This window comes from Salvia miltiorrhiza, chromosome 8 (genome assembly GCF_028751815.1).
Source record: "Salvia miltiorrhiza cultivar Shanhuang (shh) chromosome 8, IMPLAD_Smil_shh, whole genome shotgun sequence".
NCBI lineage: Eukaryota > Viridiplantae > Streptophyta > Magnoliopsida > Lamiales > Lamiaceae > Salvia > Salvia miltiorrhiza.
In genome coordinates, this window is record NC_080394.1 from 9,986,870 (window position 1) to 10,007,244 (window position 20,375).

The 20,375-nt window shown below is 36.3% G+C and overlaps 3 protein-coding genes across 3 annotated transcripts; 1 reads left to right on the forward strand and 2 right to left on the reverse strand.

Annotated features, from left to right (window-relative positions):
- Nucleotides 1-1,051: 1,051 nt before the first annotated feature.
- On the reverse strand, nt 1,052-6,212 carry LOC131000872 (uncharacterized). The gene is made up of 9 exons (XM_057927002.1): nt 5,430-6,212; nt 5,032-5,112; nt 4,826-4,946; nt 4,629-4,723; nt 3,935-4,006; nt 3,183-3,428; nt 2,970-3,078; nt 1,802-1,988; nt 1,052-1,479 (listed from the first exon to the last, which is right to left on the reverse strand). Exons 1-9 carry the CDS (start codon nt 5,451-5,453, stop codon nt 1,395-1,397), a joined length of 1,020 nt encoding a protein of 339 aa, XP_057782985.1. The 5' UTR covers nt 5,454-6,212; the 3' UTR covers nt 1,052-1,394.
- Nucleotides 6,213-10,923: 4,711 nt separating this feature from the next.
- On the forward strand, nt 10,924-14,347 carry LOC131000871 (mitotic checkpoint protein BUB3.1). The gene is made up of 9 exons (XM_057927001.1): nt 10,924-11,271; nt 11,387-11,517; nt 11,771-11,853; nt 12,347-12,613; nt 12,979-13,054; nt 13,372-13,452; nt 13,710-13,788; nt 13,890-13,990; nt 14,058-14,347. The coding sequence occupies exons 1-9, from the start codon at nt 11,152-11,154 to the stop codon at nt 14,143-14,145; spliced, it is 1,026 nt and encodes a 341-aa protein (XP_057782984.1). The 5' UTR covers nt 10,924-11,151; the 3' UTR covers nt 14,146-14,347.
- A 451-nt stretch (nt 14,348-14,798) lies between these two features.
- Nucleotides 14,799-19,052, reverse strand: LOC131000862 (ATP-dependent Clp protease proteolytic subunit-related protein 1, chloroplastic). The gene is made up of 9 exons (XM_057926985.1): nt 18,712-19,052; nt 17,626-17,741; nt 17,192-17,395; nt 16,997-17,101; nt 16,776-16,838; nt 16,524-16,635; nt 15,580-15,641; nt 15,303-15,485; nt 14,799-15,185 (listed from the first exon to the last, which is right to left on the reverse strand). The coding sequence occupies exons 1-9, from the start codon at nt 19,013-19,015 to the stop codon at nt 15,099-15,101; spliced, it is 1,236 nt and encodes a 411-aa protein (XP_057782968.1). The 5' UTR covers nt 19,016-19,052; the 3' UTR covers nt 14,799-15,098.
- Between the last annotated feature and the right edge of the window lie 1,323 nt (nt 19,053-20,375).

Consider the following 20,375-nt stretch of genomic DNA (forward strand, 5'->3'; position numbering starts at 1 on the left):
TAGTGGGACAAATGGAGTATTTTGTTTGGCATCGTCGAGGAGATTCTTAGCCACTTTTTTGTTTTTGAGATAAGTACATAAGTTACTAAAATAAGATTACCATCTCTTTGAACACTTTCCATGCAAACCTCAATTTAACAATCTGCCTGCAATTTCACAACTTCAATCACTCACAGTAGCATTTCATGTACAATGTAACAGTCAAATAAATCCGTCCACATACGACTAATTGCAAGCAACAACTACTTAGGGCTACACAATCTCTTTTCATAACCATTTGCCAACAAAAATCTCCAATACGAGAGTTGTTTTGTGGACGTCAAAAAAAGAAAAAATAAGAAGTTTTTTATGGACAGAGGAAGTATTATATTATAGTCATTGTAATTATAACTTTACACAAGTACGGTTTTCTAAAGATTAGTTTTTATTCCAAGACTTCCTTTTTTTTATTGATTAACAAATTAATATTCAAGATAACATGATAGTGGACTCAAACATAACATATTTGTTGTCAACATTAATTACTGTACCACTTTAATCTACACACATCAATACATCTCCTTTTCTTTTAGTTACAAGAGACATTACCCAAGACCTTTGGCCTTAGACATTAACCCCTTATCGCTTTGACCTTAAGCCTTAGGCATTAAATAAAGAAGTTAAAAGAGACATTTTAAAAGGCCCAATGATGGTCCAAGACGTTGTTATTCACAAACTCTTATATTGTTAATCTTTCAAAAAAAATGCCAAGGGGGAATGGAATGGAAAAGAAAAAAAAAAGAGCTGAGTTATACTCCTACCGTCCCATTTGTATTAGCTCTCTTGCCATTTTGAGTTGTCCCAGTTGTATTGGCCCATTTCTTAAAATAGCAAAAATAAATACTCCTAAATGGGCAAAAGTAAAGCACTGCATCTACTTTAACTCATAAATAAAGGCTTTCTTAATCTCCGTGTCCAAAAGTAAGGGACCAATGCAAATGGGACGGAGGAGTATCTTATAATCCCACTACTTGACACAACGAGAATCTTGGATTCGCAAACAAGTCGCCACTAAAGTTAAATCATTCAGTCGAATATTATCATTCAAAATCTTATCAACAACACAGATGATTAATTTCTCAGAACTCGTGAATACTGCTTTGGCCACACAATCTCTTTCGGGTGAACACGAGAAAGAAGGGAAGGGAATACATCTAAGCTAGAACAATTTTCCGGAAACAAGATCAAGAGAGAGAGAGAACGAGGGTTATGGACAACAAATCTTTTGGAGAATTGAATATTGCTACGACCAAAAAACATATCTTGAAGATTTTGGTGTTTTCTACTAAAAAACATAAAATTAACAGAGGTTCTTCCTCGGCTGTGTTAGCCGTATCACTCACTCGCAAGGTTGATCATTGTGGCTCATCATCGGCCAATTCTTCACCCAGACCGCGTGCAATTCTGTAATATAGAATACCCATTGTCGCCATGCAGGCCCTGTGCAAAACAAGAAAAGCTTGTAAAATTAATTCATGCTCATGACTGAAGCAACCAAGATACCACAAAATTTGAGTCAATAAGTAGCAACTGCATTTTGTCTCCAGACTCTCCGCTAAGTCTTGCCAGGAAAGAAAAGAAAAACCTAATCGCCTAAAATCTGACAGCAATCTGCCCATCTTATTGACCTAGCTACCAAACTACCATTTCTAGAAAAAGCTGAACCATATCTGTGAAGTAAAATATGCAAAGAATTATAGATGCATTTTTCCACATAAATTTTCTGAACCAGAAGAAACAACTGCAGGTAATGATATCTTACATGATGGCTATAATTAAGAGCAACTTCCTAGGGTCCATTCGTGAAGTCTTGTGGTGCCTTGCACGGCGTTCTGGGGCATCATCCCCATGAGACGTATCTTTCCTTGGTGGCGCAGTAACTGGTAGAGTTGGCAATGCACTAGACCAGAAAGGCAGCAATGACCTAAGGAACTTGTGGCGAAATGAACCTACATTTCATAATTCAACACGCCTGGTTTAGCAATGTGCAATAGAGAATATCATAAGTCGCACATGGCAGAAACTAACATGATTTTAAAATTAAGGATAAAAGATAGATCATTAAATATATCCAAACATGGGCAATTAAAGTAGATGTGAGGTGAAAACTAGTCTATATGTAAAAGTCAGAAAACCTAAGCAAACTTTTTTATTGTTTCATTTCACTGAACCTAATTGGAATCCTTGGTTTATGAATTAGTGTAGTAATCCATGTCCACAGGCCGGGTATGAAACATCATAAGCAACCAAGTAGCATGCTTAATTGTTGCTTCCAGTTCCAGTTACAGTAGAATGAAAACTGAACAAATTAACATCTTTCGAAATAACTAGAGTTTGTAAATGGCCAGAGTATCCAACCAAAATGGCTTCATATCTGTGAAAGTAATGCGTTGGAGATTGAGGTTGACAAGGAAGGAGTTGATAGCCAGGGTGAGAATGTTATGCAGCAGGGCTCTGGGGCTGGTCCGAGTTGCATGGATGAGCAGGTTGTGCATGGCCTTAGGATTGGCAGAAGGATCTCCTATTTAGTTGTTTCCCATTCTATTGCTTTGTTATTTTAGTCTAATATCTTAGCATATTAAATAGCTTTGAAGTTATGGTTTGTTGAGTCCCATGCAAACGCATCATTTGTTTTTTCTTAATAAGATGCCTTTCAGATATGAGGCTACAAACAAAAATCCTCAGTTCTACATGGTAGAAATTTCAAGGGTTCGCACCACTCCTAAGGTGTATTGATACATAAGCATGTATACAAGGCTACAAACAAAAATATTCAGTTCTACATGGTAAAATGATCAGTAGTCTCATTCAAGCCTTTCAGGTTTGGGCCACACCAATATATGACTACAATATGATTAATCAAATCCAGTAGATCAAGAAAACTCTAGAGAAATAAGAGAAAACGATAACAGAAAATAACTTCAACACACCTCTTCGAGAGTACTTTTTCCTATTTGCATCTTCGTCGTCAGCGTAGTATGGAACCTCAGAGTTTTGTCTGTCCACTTGCACAGCAGTCTTTCGTGTGGTTGCACCAGGCTGGGCAAAAAACCATATGAGAAACCATAAACCAGCACAGATGCAAACCACCCAAGACATGGAAGTGAGGAGCGAGAGCTTCAAAAGATATAAAAATATCTTACACCAGTAGGACTTGTGTTTTTCATAAAATCGGGCTCATGATTGGGCAAAGATGATGTCCCAGAGCTATATCCATCTATCTCCAAAATATCCAAATTTGCAGGTCTTGCAGTAGAAGCTGCAGTTTTATCAACTGTACCAGAGGCGTGTACCAAGGGTTCAGAAGCAAATGCAGGTGGAGGACTACGGGATTCTGCTCCCTGCAACGGTACTGGGTGGTTCCCAAATACATTCTTCTCCAAACCAGTCTGCAAAAGCAGTCATGTAAATCAGATGTGAGAAGAACATGCATAGAAAAGAAGAATGAAACTTCTCAACTAATTTACATGCACCAAGTTCAGTAAACCCACTAGAGAAAAGAAAAATTACAAGGAAGAAGAGAGCATGCACATAGAAGATCGAACCGAAATGTAGATAAATAATAAAATAAGCAACCAAAAGATTCATAAACACGCAATGTAACAGTGGCCGCAAAAGAAATTGTGCAACCCATTGCTGTGTCACTCAATGCGGGACAAGACATCGTAGCATAAAGTATCCACTAATCCAAGAAGCACCTGGTGACACATGAGCATTTCTTATTCTAAAATATAGATCATCTATATCCAAAAAGTGATCAACAGAATGCACGATCCATGGCTTTGTCAAAGGAGACGGGCGCAATCAAAGTGGGGAAAAAAGAAAAAGAAGAAACAAAAACAAATAAGAGTTTGAGCAGTTTATATGCACCCAAAAAAATAGAACAACATACAACCTGCATAATTGCTTCTTTCAGCTTTGAATGGAGGCGTGATCCTGAATCTTTCACACTTTTTGGAGGCCATATCTGCAAAAAGTTGAGCATTAATCGTGGAACAGTATCATGGTATAAAGAGAGATACCTGCTAACAATCGAAGGGGTAAAGATCCTATGGACTAAGTTCAGGAACACACATGCATCAGAGATGATCATAGCTAGCATACAAAAACTGAGATTCCATCTCAAATCTAGTAACATGAAGTAAAATACTTCCACCCAAGGTTTTCGAGAGTTAGATAAACATTTTTCATTATTTCAAGTTGCTTTGTCAGTATATGAATCACATAAAACCTATCTTCCATTTTTAAGCTCGTGACACTCCTTACATACCGTGTGCTAAATCTATGGTCTTAATTAGATACACAGAAAACGAAAGATGTTGGTAGAGAAATCTTAATCAAATGGTTCCCAACACAATAGGCTCTTCCATTCCTATTTCCCCACCAGATCTTAAGGTAAAACGCATTATTTGTAAACAAACACAAAACTCTTACTATTTAATAGGATTACAAAACTCAATATTCTCATCCTCAAAACTTAAAACCTCTCAATCCCTGACAAAACATACCCTTATTGTTGCAAATTTTGTTACACCATAACGTTGTCAAAATTAAAGCAAAAGGCAATAGTTTCCATGAGCAGAACATACCGGTGTAGAGCAGGCTGGGCAGACATATCCAGCAGGAGCTGTCTGCGGAGGAAAACTTTTAACATGCGAAACTAAACAATTTGCGTGTATAACATCTGCATATTTTAAGCATTGAGTTAGAGATGCATAACTAGCCACAACAATTTCTCTTCGAAATAAATTGAATACTAATAATATACATAAGCATGAAGACATACGCAAACAGCCCAATCGAGCAGTTTGAGGGTCTGTCCCTTCTGCAAGCTCAGCTTGACAATGGCAGCATTTAGGAGGCCAATCATACTCTCCATCAATTACCCATTCTGAGTATGTACGCACCTAAATGCAATAACATGTTTGTTTAACACCTATACAGGCTATGCAATGCCCAAGAAAGAATTTTGATGAATTATTACAATCATACCACACAGATTTGGTGTTCCGGAAAGCATATACATTCCCCACAGACCGGCACCTTGTGGACGAAGCAATACAACTTAGTCGCCTAAAACCAAATAGACAAGATTCATCAGCTTTCCACAACACCACAAACACAAAACATTTACCATCAGCCTTTTCCATATCGCACAAATTTATCGAAACACTAAATTCCACCGCCTAGGGCCGCCTATAAGTAAATCAATAACGAAAAAAGGCAAGCTCAAATCTACTAAGCTATACTCGATCTCAAACCAGAATCTAAATTAAAAATCGAACGATCTCCTGTATCGGGGGTGGCGAGCATGATCGGATCTACAACTACCACAGATTGCAAATTAGATTATACAAAGAATTCAATCAATCACATATAACGCAAACTACCTTGCGGCATTTGCAGACCACCATGCTGGGTAGAGCAGCTGTAGAAACGGATACAAAACCAGATCGAAATTGAGATTACAGGGTTTTAGGTGAAAAAATTTGCTATAGAAATTGCACTGACAGTATTAGCAAGTTTATGAAATGTAATTCAGTGCATCGTGTCGGAGAATTCCTGATTTATTTTGGTTAGGCTGGAATCGTAATTGCATTTATTTACTTATTTACCATTTTCATGCTTAAATAAATAATTCATTCATTTTGTGGGATCATAATTCATCCTGCCTATTACTTGAGTAGTAAAAAACAAATACTAAAATTGTTCTTCACGATATAAAATTAAAAAAATAAAATTCACACTCAACTAAAATAAAATAAAAATAAAAATATTTAATTTTTGTGTAAAATTACATCTTTATCCCTATTTTATTCTTTTGTCAAAATTTTCACTTTCTTTCTTACCCACCTTTTCTTTCCTTCCTCCACCCTTAACTCCAGTCTTGCCGCATCCATCTCCGCTGCCCTGAAGCAGGCGGAGGTGCCGTCTGTAACGGGTGGGCATAGGTCACGAAGGTGCAAATGCAAGAATAGGAATGTTCGTCGACTGTTCGATAGAATATTCTAATGAAGAAATCTAAAATTTGAGTGTTGAACCTGTTTGTGGTAAGCTATCTATCAACACCTAGTCTAAACATTCATAAATTCGAAGAGAAAAAAAACATGCGTGAAGAGCAGTCGCTCAAGAACTTGAAAATGAAGATAACTTTTTATAGTATATTTCTGTGTGTCTTACAGATGAGATGAGACGAACTATTTATAGAATATTACATGAGAGGTAAAATAGGCTATACAAGATGATGAGCTTAGAAATAATTCCAATAAAAAAATATATATATAAGATGCCACAAGAATATACGTGGTTCGATCATAATAATCTACGTCGACGGAGGTTGCCCAAATTTTCCACTATATTTGGGGAGTGATTATATTTTACATGTCGAGAATTGAAAAGAGAGTCTCTAATTTAATAATGAAAGCCTTATTTATATGCATCTAAGTAAACCTAGCACTTGGGCCCTCTAAATTAGGCAATTATGCCGAAACCCTATTACATTGATCTACGTCTTGAAGTTGAGTTGTCAGAGCAACACTTAACATAATTGGAATGTTGAGGCCAATGCAAAGCTGAGCTAAGACGACGAATGCAGGGTTAAGCTGCCAAGATGATTCTCGATTGATAAAATCAGCCATGTCAAGTCAGCGGTGCACCAAATAAACCAAGTAATAATAATAATAATAATAATAATTTCAGTGTTGATATTGCACAACGCTAAACCATATTTTAGTCCTCATCACGTAAATATTCTCACGCACACTGCATGGTGCTATGCCTATTGCCACTTAAAAAATTATTACGGTAACTTTTTAGTAACTAACAAACAACTTTTGTTTGCAAAGCTCCACTCAGCGTCTTTTGCACGAACTCTTCAACTCTGACATCTTCAGCTCTGATCTTTTGGGATGTTTCTTTTATCTTTACATTATTTAATTAAGTAATTTGCGGGGTCGTGATTCTTTCGTTTTCACCTTTGACGGAAGTGACTGTCTCCAACAACTTTGGCAGCCCTGTCAGTGAGGCCGAATACTAGATTAAACCATCTTCTGCTCTGATTTCACTTATTCTTATGCTTTTTTAACTACTCCCCCCGTCCCAATAAAAGTGGCCACCTTTTTATTTTGGTTTGTCTCACTAAAAGTGGCCACTTTATCAAATGAAAATATTTATTTTAATTAAGCCTAATCAATCATTTAATTAAAATTTCTAATTAAACCTAAAGCCTCTTTATTTATAAACACACACACACAAAATACACACTAACACACGCACACACTCAGCGCCCTCCAACACAGCCCCTCTCCACCTCTCTTCTTCTCCGATGGACGACATCAGCACCGACGGCCGCCCCGCCCCCTGACCTCCATCTCACTCACCTCTGCTCTCTCTCTCTCGTTGCGCACAACCACCACCCCCATGGCCGTCTCCGCTGTCATCCCCCCTCAACACGGACGTCGGTGCCTTCCCCTCAAAACTTCCGACGGACGACAGTAGTGTCGGTTGCCGCCGCCTGACCTCCCTCGCCTCTGTCTCTCTCGTTGCGCATGCACACATATACCGAAAACGTCACACACACACCGAAAACGTCACACACACACACACACTGAAATTCACCATGGGAGATCTGGCTTTTCGTCGTCGACCTTTTCCCGAAACCCTAGCCGCACTGAGATGGGCCGCCAAGGATGCCGCTGTCGCTGCTGTCGATAGCAGGAGCGGCGGCGAGGATTTGACGGTAAGAACAATTTATGGGTTTGAAGAATTTCTTGGATAATAGGTTTTGGGTGAATAGATTTGAAGAACAATTTCTTGAAGAATTTATTGGAGTACTATTTTCCTTAAAAGAAGGCTAATTAAATAAATAAATAATCAGCGTTGATGCATAGTATACTCCTCATCAATTTGTAATTAAATAGTCCCTATGTCCATGATATCGTTTCCACTTTGTGGACAACACAAGTTTTAAGAAAATAATGGATAGTAATTGATATATAGGAGTGGTATTATTGTAAGTGGAGTTTGAGTCTCACTATTATTGTGAGTAGTTTGTGGACCTTACTCTTATAAATAAAAGTGAACATAATATTGTGGACGGACCAAAAATGACAAAAGTGAAAATGATATCGTGGACGGATAGAGTATAATTTAATCAATTTTGTATTGTTATTGTTCTTAAATTCACAACTATCACGATTAATTCACACCTGGATAAAGTAATGAATTCGAGTTTTGAAACTTGAATTCACATTTAGCAATAGTTTTGGTTGTGAACTCGATTTTTAAAATTGAACTAGCATTTGTACTCGTGCAACGTACGAAAAAGATTTTTATATTTTATTATATATAAAATTGATTATCATTTGATTATTATATAAAAATTCTAAATATAATTAAAAATACTATAATTTAAGATAAATATATTTTAGTTTAATATAAAAAAATGATATTTTGAAAAAAAAAACAATAGTATAAGTTAAAAGATAATTGAAAAAAAATAAATTTATTTAAAAAAAAAAGAGGAGAGAGGAGAGAGAATTTTCATAAGTTTCAATCTTTAAATAAATATAATTTTTATATTTTAAATCCAATATTTACATAACATATATCAAATTAAAGCTCTTGTCATGATCTTTAATTTGATATGCATATCAAATATTTTATAATTAGTCGAATTTCACAATTTTAAAAAAGAAATAAAATAGAAAAAATAAGAAGTTAAATAACATGAACAAAAAAAGATGTATAGCTTATAAATAAACCTTCGATTTTATTCTAACTACAAAACTGCCACTTAATTTTGAAATTGATTTGAAATCAATTTGAAATTGAAAACCCCCTTTTTAATATATTATAGATTATAGATTATAGATTCGCATTTGAATATAGAATGGTTGTGAATTAGAGTTTCATAGATAGGAATCACAACTATGAATAGTATTGGTTATGAATTCAAGTTTAATGTTAGAATTCACAACTATGAATAATAGTGGTTGTGAATTCGAGTTTTAAAGTTATAATTCACAACCAAACATAAATTAATTGTAGATTGACAGAGGTAAAATAGTAAGTGCGGTTATTATTATTATTATTATTATTATTATTATTATTATTATTATTATTATTATTATTATTATTATTATTATTATTATTATTATTATTATAGTTTTTATTTTTCCTATATCAATTTGGACATTTTTAATGTCTACTAAACAAAGATTATGATTTTTTTAATAATCACGTTAAAGTAGGCTTCAATATATGATTTGGTGATATTATACTCCATGATGGAGGTTTATTTTTTAGGATTAGTACATAAAGATAAAAATAGTATATGTTAATTTATTTTTACTAAAATATGAATTGAAATTTAGAGATATTCTAAAAAATTTGATAGTTTATATCATTTGATTTAATTTTATTTGATTTATATATTAGTAAAAGAGTGAAATTGGAGAAATCATAATAATAAGAAAAAAAAATCAATTATACTTCATCAACATAAAAAAAAAGTCTTAAAAAAAACAATAAGAATTTTAATAAAAGTGATTGGATATATAGTAAGTGGATAAAATGTCTCACCTTATGAGTAGTCTTAGTAATGATTGATTAATTGTATATGTGAGTAGAGAAATATGTTGACCATATGATAGAATTGATAAATAAGTTGATATATTGAGGATAATATGTCGTGTGATAGTGTCTATAAATAGAAATAGACTAATTTTTGCGAACATATCAAAATAACAAAAAATAAATATCTGTCATATGAATTGTAATATGTAGGAATGGATCACACAAAAACTTTTCTAAAGTAATACTCACTCCGTTCGCCAAAAGTATGGCACAATTACTACATTGGGCGTCCGCAAAGATTATACCACTTTCTTTTTTAGGCAATGGTCCCACCATCCACTGTTATATATTATCCTTACAAACACTCTTTATTTACAAAAAATCCACCACAAATTCAATCTCAACCACACATCTCATAAAGTGGTGGGACCCTTTCTCCACTACATCAACATCATCACCAATTTTATTAAATCTCGTACCCAACCAAAGTATCATACTTTTGTCGGAGGGAGGGAGTATTTTAATATAATAATATAATATTATATTAACACTGAAATGCAATTTAGTTAAACTTCTTTCCTTCGAGAGTTCAAATCACCTAAAAGACTGAGTTACTATGAATATAATTCTAAAAAAAAAAAAAATGCAACGCCACCGTTTCTCTTCTTAAAGTTGCCTCGCAGTCGTCGTGCTCTAGCCCGACCAAGGCAACAATGTTTCAAGCCAACCTCAGCAAGGAGTACTAGATCGAATGCTTCTTCGCCTGTTGAAACTGTAACATTTTCAACACCTATAAGAAGATCATGATGAAGGTCCGCCACAAGGTGGATGCGACCACCAACGTTAAACCGGGCACAAATCGGATCGACTAGGCACTGAATTACGCTGAACCGGACGCAAATCGGATTGGCCAGACGCTGTTGAAAACTGCACGCGTGCGAGTTAGGAAATTCAAACACACAACCTCGTGCTAATGAATTCGAACACCAACTCATTGAGTTAGCTTGGTTTTTTACTTTATTTATTTTTATATAAAATATGTTGGAGCGCACCGTACAAATAATAAGATGAAGCGCACACAAGGGCAGCTCTTGAATAAATGATTCACTTGTTGCCTAAAAAAAAGAATTAATGTGTGCATGTGTTGGCCAAACCATAATGGGTTAATATCTAAAATTAAAGATCTTGAGTTCGAGTCGCATGAGGCGCAGTCTTATTTAATACTCCCTGTAAATTTATCAAAATAAAATAAGAGAATTAATGTGTTCGAATTTTAAATTTTAAATCTTAATCCAAACACTGCACTATATCCCATTCCCTCACAAGGAGCCAAACGGGGCCCTAAAACTGGTTTACAACGGATTCACGGCTTTGTTACTCTAGATTTGAATTTGAATTCCCCTTTTCCTCCGCTCGCTCTCTCTCCCTCTCTAAAATCATCAATCATCACTCATCAGATCACCTTCCTTACTTCGCCTCTCTCCCCGCCGAACCCCCAGTCACTCCAAGCAAAAGGCGCAGCAAATTGCGGCAATCATGACGGCAGCGCCACCCCCGTCGACGGGAAGGGAGCTATTGAGCCCCCCGACCGACGGAATTTCCAACCTCAGGTTCTCCAACCACAGCGACCACCTTCTTGTTTCCTCATGGGATAAGGTTATTACTTATTGTATTAAGCTTAGAATGCAAAGTCTCGTTTTCTAATTTTGAATTTCTCCGTTCTGATTTTCTCGATTTAATTTATTTTCCTAATCTTTCTGCTGGTTATTAGAGTGTTCGGTTGTATGATGCTAGTGCCAATTCGCTCAGAGGGGAGTTTATGCACGGAGGGGCTGTACTAGATTGTTGCTTCCATGACGATACCTCAGGGTTTAGTGCTTCTGCTGATCATACTGTTAGAAGGTGATTTCCAATTTTATTCTGATTCACATTGTTATCCTTTTAGACAAGCTTTTATGGTTTTTTTTTTTTTTTTCTGTACTAGTTCACTATTTTGTTTTAGTTCATTGGTAGGGTTTATTAGTTTAATTGATTTTAGTTCCATGGAAGGATTTATAGTGTGATAGATTTTAGTTCCTCTCGAATGATATATCACTTTGACTGAGTTTTTGCTTGCTGTTGATTTATGTGGCAATTCGTGGTTGTTATGCTCCAGGCTCGTGTTCAACTACAACAGGGAGGATGTTTTGGGGCGCCATGATGGGCCTGTCCGATGTGTTGAATACTCATACGCAACTGGTTGGTCTTTCATCAAGAAACCTTACATTATTTACTTTTCTGTTGCTCTTCTAAAGCTATAATGTTATTGGACAGTAATGTATTCGAAAGAATTCCTTAAATAACGACTTTTTTGGCAGCAAAAGTTATTTTAATCATTTGTGGAACTATGTTTAGCCTGAACATGTGAGAACTGAAAAATGGTTTAGTATGTATGCTTCTATAGTTGTTAAGACTAATATACACATAAAAGGCCTACTATTTTCATTCCTTGTTCAGTGAATTATACTACTTTCTTTTTTATTTGGCTACTTGGTATTCACTACATGCTCTTGAGGTTGTAAGGTCCATTATAAAAATTGAAAAAGCAAGTGCAGAAGTTAGAAAGTTGAATACTTTAAATAGAAGTCTCTTAGTGAATTATCCAATACTCAACTTCAGCTTGGTTCACTGCAAATGCATGGAGCTATTGATAGTTCTATTTCTTTTGAGCTTATACATTATCTTGTTTTAGGTCAAGTCATTACGGGTAGCTGGGACAAAACCTTGAAGTGCTGGGATCCAAGAAGTTCCAGTGGCCAGGATCGCTCTCTTGTTGGAACATATACTCAACCTGAGCGTGTATATTCAATGTCTCTTGTTGGCAATCGCTTAGTGGTTGCTACTGCTGGAAGGCATGTAAATGTGTATGATCTCCGGAACATGTCTCAACCTGAACAACGAAGGGAATCTTCTCTGAAATACCAAACAAGATGCGTCCGATGTTATCCTAATGGGACAGGTACTGCTTCCTCAACTCACTATTTGTCATAGGTTGCTTTGGAGTAAAATGAATTGTCGTTCCAGAGATTTTTAACTATCATGATCGTTCTAGAGCTTTTTAGCTATCATGACCAGTTGTTAAAGGAGATTGAAATTCCTATATCTAGAAATATCAAATAATATTAGTGACTGTTGGTTGACAGTTGCTAGTGAGTCGTGACAACTTTGCTATATTTTGACAGTGGAATTATGCTGCTTGGCATAGATCCCATAGGGAGATACTTGGTTCAACTAAGATTTTCTACGCTAAGTTAGTAGATAATACAATTTTGGAAATTGTCATCTCGCAACTGTTCTTTCTGATTGTAACTTTACGAATTCCAGGTTATGCTCTTAGTTCTGTTGAAGGACGAGTAGCCATGGAGTTTTTCGATCTCTCAGAAGCAGGCCAATCTAAAAAGTATGTCTCAAATGCCCCATACTTGAGAATGTAGAAGTAGGGAAAAACTTCCTGAAAACTACATGACTAAATAACTTTGGGAGAAAAAATTTATTTTAATTTTCTTTTGATGTCTACCTTCACCTTGTATCATTTTGCCATTATCTTTACAGTAGTTGTAGAACAAAATGATAACCAATTTGCTTAATTTTTCTGCAAGACTAATTATAAACCAGTCTGTTGTATCTTGGAAGCGTGTAATAACCTTTATTGATGTGTCACTTAACTGCAGAATTTTAACTGGTTCATAATTTCCTTGTTAATTTTCTCATCTGCAGGTATGCATTCAAGTGCCACAGGAAGTCTGAAGCAGGAAGAGATATCGTATACCCTGTGAATGCCATTGCATTTCACCCTATGTAAGTACTAGTTGACGTTGTTTTTACAAAAAAAAATGTGGTCCTGGATCAGTATATCTGACTTCATCATAAAGTATAGGAGTAAAAACTGCTGTAGATAAATTTTTGGTCTTCGTATATATAAACCCTGTAGATTACTGTATATCTCAGATCTGTGTCTTCCTGAAAAGAAGTTAGATTAGTCGTGAATTAAGGTCATTCTTGGTGGTATCTAACTTTGCTTCGTAGTATTTCTTACTTGATAATGCTGCATGTAGCTATGGTACCTTTGCTACTGGAGGTTGTGATGGTTATGTAAACGTGTGGGATGGAAACAACAAGAAGAGGTTGTATCAGGTAGAAGATGCTAAATCTAATTTTTAACTTTGGTTTCCATGTTACAAAAGACGTGATTACTAAGTTCTTCTTATCTGCTGCTATTTGGTTACATTGTGAAGTATACAAAGTATCCGACAAGTATTGCAGCACTGTCCTTTAGCAGAGATGGTAGACTGCTGGCGGTTGCATCCAGTTACACATATGAAGAAGGAGATAAACCGTGAGAACCCTCTCTCCTGTGTGTGTTTGTGTGTTCTGATACATTTTAACACTGATCACTTTTGCAGCCATGAGCCAGATGCCATATTTGTCCGCAGCGTGAACGAAGTAGAAGTGAAGCCAAAGCCAAAAATGCTTCCCAACCCTGCTTCATGAGTTAGGCAAAAACTAGTTGCTTGTGCTATTTCCGGAGCGAGTGTTATTTTCAAATTTTAGCTGTGATCGAGGACCTTATTTAAAATCATTTACTCATTGATGACTAGTTTTCATGGGACGATTGTAGTGTGCTCGGAATACAATTGAACAAGTGATTTAGTGAAAATGAAAGCATACTACTGCTGCTGCTGCCTCCTCCCAACATCCCCACCCTTACTTCGTATTGCTAAGAAGATTTACTTTAAATTGACATGTGCAATGCAACAGACGTAAATTTAATGATTTACTTCGTATGGCTCCCCATGCTTTTGGGCACACGCATTAAGGAAAATTTAATTTTGAATCCAATTTATTAGGGAGTAAGCTAGATTAACCCACTTAATTGGGAATAAAGTAGATAATAAGGAAAATTTGATTATGAATACAATTTATTAGGGAGTAAACTAGATTAACCCACTTAATTAGGGATAAAGTAGATAGACTCGCTTAGTTATGGGAATGAGCCATTACAAATAGAACAACCCAAAATGATTTTTGTGTCGTGCTTAATAGGATGGAGGGAGTAATATTTTAAGAAATTTAAGTTCAAATGCCATTATACACGATTTTCTTCACGGAAAACCAAAAAGAAGTCGCAAACGAACTCGGTTAAATGGTTAGGCAAAACTGCGATGGACATTGACACTTCATTCGAACAAAATTTAACTAGAGTCATTACATCTTATATTTCAAGTAAAAATACAATAGTTGTAATAGATGAGCATTATGCTTAAGGTTTCAGCTTTAATGAACTGCCTGGTTGTAGCATGATCCGACCAAAGTGGTAAACGAGTGGCAGATGCTTTTCCTTAAGTAGAGGCAAAGGCAATATCCAAATGCCCAGCAACATCATCATCAAACGTAGATTGCAGAATAGCAAGGGCATGCCAACCGTGCCGCAAAATCTCACTAAGTTACCTAAACCCTGATGGAGCTGCTTGAGGACCAGCTCCAGCAGCTCTTCTCATCGCTTTCGATTGCGCCAGCAATTCTTCATAGTTCTGACAAGGGAGATCATCGTTAGAATACAATGGCTTGTTTTTGAGAGTATACAGCAACAGTATACACCTACACCAAAACCAAAACTAAATCTTAAATAAAGTTATTATGAATGTTACCCGTTTTTCAAAGGCGGAGTCCTGAGAAGTAATGATTTTGTCAGCAAGACCATAGTCAATGGCCTCCTGTGCTTGGAAATATTTTGGGCGTTGGATGTCCTTCTCAATCTCCTCCTTTGGTTTTCCGATTCCTTTGGCTAAGAGTTCAAGGTAATATTCGGTGTTTGCTTCTAGTTCTTTTGCCTGAGGCAACAAACAAGACATGTGCTTAAGAATGCAACAAGCTATCTCTTACACACACACACACACAAACAGAGAGAAAGAGAGAGAGAGAGACCTTAATCCACATGTCAATGACAGCTCCGCTTGATCTATTTACTTTTGGGAGGTACAGTTTTGCTGCAGCAAGAAGCAAAACCATAAAAAACCAGAAAGCCACACAAGTTTACGACTAAGAGAAATCTACAGGTCATTGAAGCACTGAACAAATCAACTATTATCATCAATTCAGTAAGCAAAGAACACAAGCAGTTTCCTATGACACTGTCATTACATTTTAAATGATGTAAATTGAAATGTTTGACATATGTAAAAAAAGGTACCAAGAGAAAGGGTAAAAATGAAAATGTCATATTAAAATAGGCCAAACCAGCAGGATCTAAATAACCGAGAAACCAACCCAAAGCAGAAAAGCCTATGTGGTTATTGATTGAGGGTTATATAAGGTTGGCCGCAGACAAAGATAAAAAGCAAGACAAAGACTTTCAGATTTTTCTCGAGTACAAATATCTCGAGTAAATTGCGCCGTTATAGTATGAAGTAATTCATATGTTCCTATAAAAGGAGCTTGCATCATAGAAAATCAAGCACTAGGGGCGTCAAAATACAACCAAAATAGATAATTAACTTCATCAATCTATCAACTCACACTATATATCCTATGGTTATGGCACCTTAGATAACCCTAGCCAACCAATCCTGCCAACCATCAGCTGGTTGTGATTACTATTGCTAAATTCAGCACAAGATCAGTTGGTGTGGTACTCCCTTGATAGCCTAGAGCAGGAGAGATAAGCTCATGCTCATGAAGAACTACCCCAAATAAAAGTTTCTTTGCGACTTAATACATGCAAGAAGCAACCATTACTATCATAATATGAAACTGAAATATCTCAACATAAAGCAGATTGATGTATAAAAGCCAAGCAACCATTACTATCATAATATGAAACTGAAATATCTCAACATAAAGCAGATTGATGTATAAAAGCCATATCTTACTGGATGAATTCGGCTGTAATCCACGATAGCCTTTTGCTCCAAGAGACAGAAGCATTGCTGCTTGGCCATACGCCATTCCACAATTTACAGTGTAGACATCTGCTTTGCAATACTAATGACAGAACAGTTGAATGAAATGTCAAACGCCAGACACCAACAAAACAATTAAAAGAGGCTGAGTCTCCACAGTTGGATCTCAAAGTTTACTGTCAAGTCATAAACTTAAGTAAGCATTTATAATCAGGGTCTTACAGCCATTGTGTCAGCAATTGCATAGGCCTCAGTTTCAGATCCAACAGTCTCCATCTTCTCATTCTGGGAAAACAAACAAGACCAGAAGAGAAAAATGTAATATACAAAAAAACGAAAATAATATAGAATAGTACTCCTACTATTTTATGCTAGACTATCGATTGGATGTGTGCAGACATGAACAGACAAACAAATTACTATATCAGATGATTATAGATTACCTGGGTGCCAGATGAGTTAATATACAGATATATTGGCTTTGTTGGGCTGTCATAATCCAACCACATAAATTGAGCAACAAGAAGTTCAGTCACAGCTGGTACAATCTACAACAGACAGAATTAAACAGGAGGAATTAAGAAATGTGACTTTGAAATAATCAAGTCTACAAGCCAATAAAGAAAGAGCTCCACTACCGGCATCCCCAGATAGACAATCCGGGCATCCAAAAGCAAAGATGGCAAATCAGGAGGAGCAGTTCTAGGTCTTCCATATCCTCTCGCCCCTCCGCGGTACATGCTTACACTCATGCTATACTTAGAAGGCCCTCTTTCATTCATGCCAGTCGTGCTCCACATTCCACCATTATTCAAGTAATTGCAGGCAGATGAAATGCTTTCCTAAATAAACAAAAGCAAATCAGTGCTCTTGGGGCAAGATCCCTCAAACAGAAAAACTGTTTCCTCATACCATCTAATGACAATGCTTGCAAATTGCAGCCACATGATTCAGTACAGCAATAAGAAAGGAAAGGAAGGAGGTATCAACCATTTTCTAGATTAGGGCTTGGGAATATTAAAAGCAATTAGGACACATATGTGATATTACGAACACACACAAAGGTTTATACCTCTGTGACTTTTTCAGACTGTCGGCGGACAGGGTTATCTTCTGTCATGAACATATCCATCTGTGAAGGTGTAAGGCCGTATAGATACTGAGGCGCATTTTTGTAATTTTCCATCACTATAAAAGAGATGGTACATCAGTTACATGCTGCATATCTCTTGAGACATTGAGATGCAAGATAAAAGTTCATTCGACAAAGCTTTGACTAATGAAAGAAAGTCAAGGAAAGGAACTCAACCAGAACAGAAGTAATGCACATTAGTACTGCATAGACCAAAAAATAAACATGACCCAGTATGATTGGTCATAATTGTCGTAAGCCTTGACATCTCAAAGTCTCATTTCACTAATCAAAGAATCACAAGTTACTCCCTGAAATGCTAAATTTTAAATCAAAGCTATGCTGATTTCCAGTAAATTCCAAAAACCAGTATTGCAAATGTTAGTAAATTATTGGGACATGCTCTACTATCTCAAGGTCTGTGCTCTATGGAATCCCTCTTTACACTTAGAAACCAAAACATATCCTCAGAAAACCAAAGCAGTATATTCCATCTCAAACAGAAATAATTACAGATGATCACATCAAACAGCACACTCCTTCCTCAGAGTAGGTTTCCGCAGCAACCAGCCAACCAGATAGCATCCACACTGTTAGCAACTTCTTATCATGTTGAATAACTTGCCATTATTCAATTGGAAGACCAATGCATTATATCTGCACCATCTTCTGTTCTTGCTTAACTTCACAGCAGTTACAATTTGGGTGAAGCTTAAAGCACGATGCATCAGGGAAAAGAGAGGGGGGGCGGCTACTCTCAAGTTATCGCATGCTAAATACAAACTCTTCCTTCCACACACAAAATCATCACAACATATGGTAATTCTTTCTCCGCTGCACACACACAGAAAGAAAAGCCCTGCGAATTGAACCTCCCCCCCCCCCCCAAAAAAAAAAAAAATTCTTCAACAAGCAAGGATAACAAATTAAACTCCCAAAAAAGCTAACAAGGAAAACAATACGCCAGAAATAAATAAAAGAATTACGACGGAAAAGAGGCTGAGAGAAGAGAAGAGCATCACATACAGCCATCTTTGAGATTTTCTTCGCGAAACTGTTTGGGTATATGGCCGAGAGATTTCCGAGCTACCGGGGCCTTGAATCCACATCTCCGAATCGCGCTTTTACGGGTCTTAGCTGCGAATAGGAGCTTGGGGTTCTGCAGAAAAGAAGAGCTCCCGGGCAGTTCACGGTTATCTACGGAAGTTGTGGATGAGAGAGGCGAAAGTAGGAGAGAGGAAGACGCCATTGAAATTGGGAAATGAATTGAAGGCAAGAGTGCGAGAAAATGATTTTGTTGATGCTGATTAATGCAAATATCAGTAGACATTCAATTCGTTTTTCACCAATTAAAAATATAATAAGACGGGGCAAATGTGAAGCCTCAATTTTGTTTACTGATATTTGCTAATTGGTGGGCTTCATTTGTTTTGGGCTGACATTATGCTGTGTAACTTTTTGCTAATTAATGGGCCTCCTCTGGGCTCTATCTACACACACACGCAAAACACATACTCTTATAAACTACCTACATGGCTATTGGCTACATATAACGCATGCACTTAATATATAAAGGTTAATAAAAAAAGTATAGTATATGTTAGATTTTTTTTTCTCTTATACTTCATACACTATTATTATGAAAAAATAAATTTAGGGATAAGGTTCAAATCTCCCTTGAAATATACACCAAAAATCAAATATTTCCATGAACTATGTTTTTGACCAAATATAATCTTTAAGTCTCGAAAATCAGGTAATTAAGCCAAAGTGACTAAAGAAATAAACCTGTTAGAATAAAGTTTTTAATTTCAGCCATCACTTTCATTGAGCTTCGTAGACACAATATACGAAGGACACTAGCAAGAAGGGCTTTGTTGTACCGACATACGATGCTGTCGTAGATGCTCAATTTTCTCATTAATCTTTAGGTGACAAACCAACCGCCACTACTAGCTCATCAATCTGCATCACGATTTTTGTTTTATTTGAACACGTATCATTTCCACCAGAGCCCTAAATTTTTCTCGTTGGATTCAACTGAGAGTTGCGACGATCTACCATATGACCCATATATTTCAGAGGATAATGGAACCATTTAATATGGAAGGTTTTGTGCATTTCTCAAGAGATAGTAGGTCTACTGAGTAGGAGTCATGAAAAACTAAAGCACCAAAGGGTTCTGTTAAACTTATCCCTACGTTGACATAATAGGTTTTCGGGATTTTAGATGGTTCAACTCTAAAAAGAGAAATCAATAGCAATCTTAAAATAGCAAAAGGGAACGTCAACCAACAAGTCAGCACTGACATACTACAAGGGCAATGACCCAACTTTGATCAAAACTAATTAAGGCAGCGATGCACATGACCAAATCAATCAAGGTCCTCATTCAGCCCTGATTCATAGCAGTGTTGGCGAAGGAAGATAAAATTTATCGTTATCTAGAAGATTTTGGTGAGTACGGTTGATTGACGTCATCATCAAGCACACTACACGTGAACTCGAGATAAGAAGGATTTACCCTTGGCGTATGTGTATTAAGAGTTGGAAAAGACAATTATGCTCTTTAGTTTAAACTTATGAATAGATAGTTCCCTTTATCTCCATATACACATGCTTATTTTTCACTCATTAATTTTGTAAACTTAGTTAATTAGTAACAATTTTCTTCGTTTTCCCTGAATTCT

Excerpts from the sequence above, each read along its gene's own strand:
- LOC131000862 (XM_057926985.1), bottom strand. The coding sequence starts at position 19,015 with ATGTCTACTGATATTTGCATTAATCAGCATCAACAAAATCATTTTCTC. Across the intron at positions 15,486-15,579 it reads TCATTGACATGTGGATTAAG|GCAAAAGAACTAGAAGCAAA; the intron begins GTCTCTCTCTCT and ends TTGTTGCCTCAG. Across the intron at positions 15,186-15,302 it reads ACTCCGCCTTTGAAAAACGG|AACTATGAAGAATTGCTGGC; the intron begins GTAACATTCATA and ends CTCCCTTGTCAG.
- LOC131000872 (XM_057927002.1), bottom strand. The coding sequence starts at position 5,453 with ATGGTGGTCTGCAAATGCCGCAAG. Across the intron at positions 4,724-4,825 it reads TGCTCGATTGGGCTGTTTGC|ATGTTATACACGCAAATTGT; the intron begins GTATGTCTTCAT and ends TAAAATATGCAG. Across the intron at positions 3,079-3,182 it reads AAAACACAAGTCCTACTGGT|CCTGGTGCAACCACACGAAA; the intron begins GTAAGATATTTT and ends TTTTTTGCCCAG.
- LOC131000871 (XM_057927001.1), top strand. The coding sequence starts at position 11,152 with ATGACGGCAGCGCCACCCCCGTCGACGGGAAGGGAGCTATTGAGCCCC. Across the intron at positions 13,453-13,709 it reads GCCATTGCATTTCACCCTAT|CTATGGTACCTTTGCTACTG; the intron begins GTAAGTACTAGT and ends TGCTGCATGTAG. Across the intron at positions 13,789-13,889 it reads ACAAGAAGAGGTTGTATCAG|TATACAAAGTATCCGACAAG; the intron begins GTAGAAGATGCT and ends TACATTGTGAAG.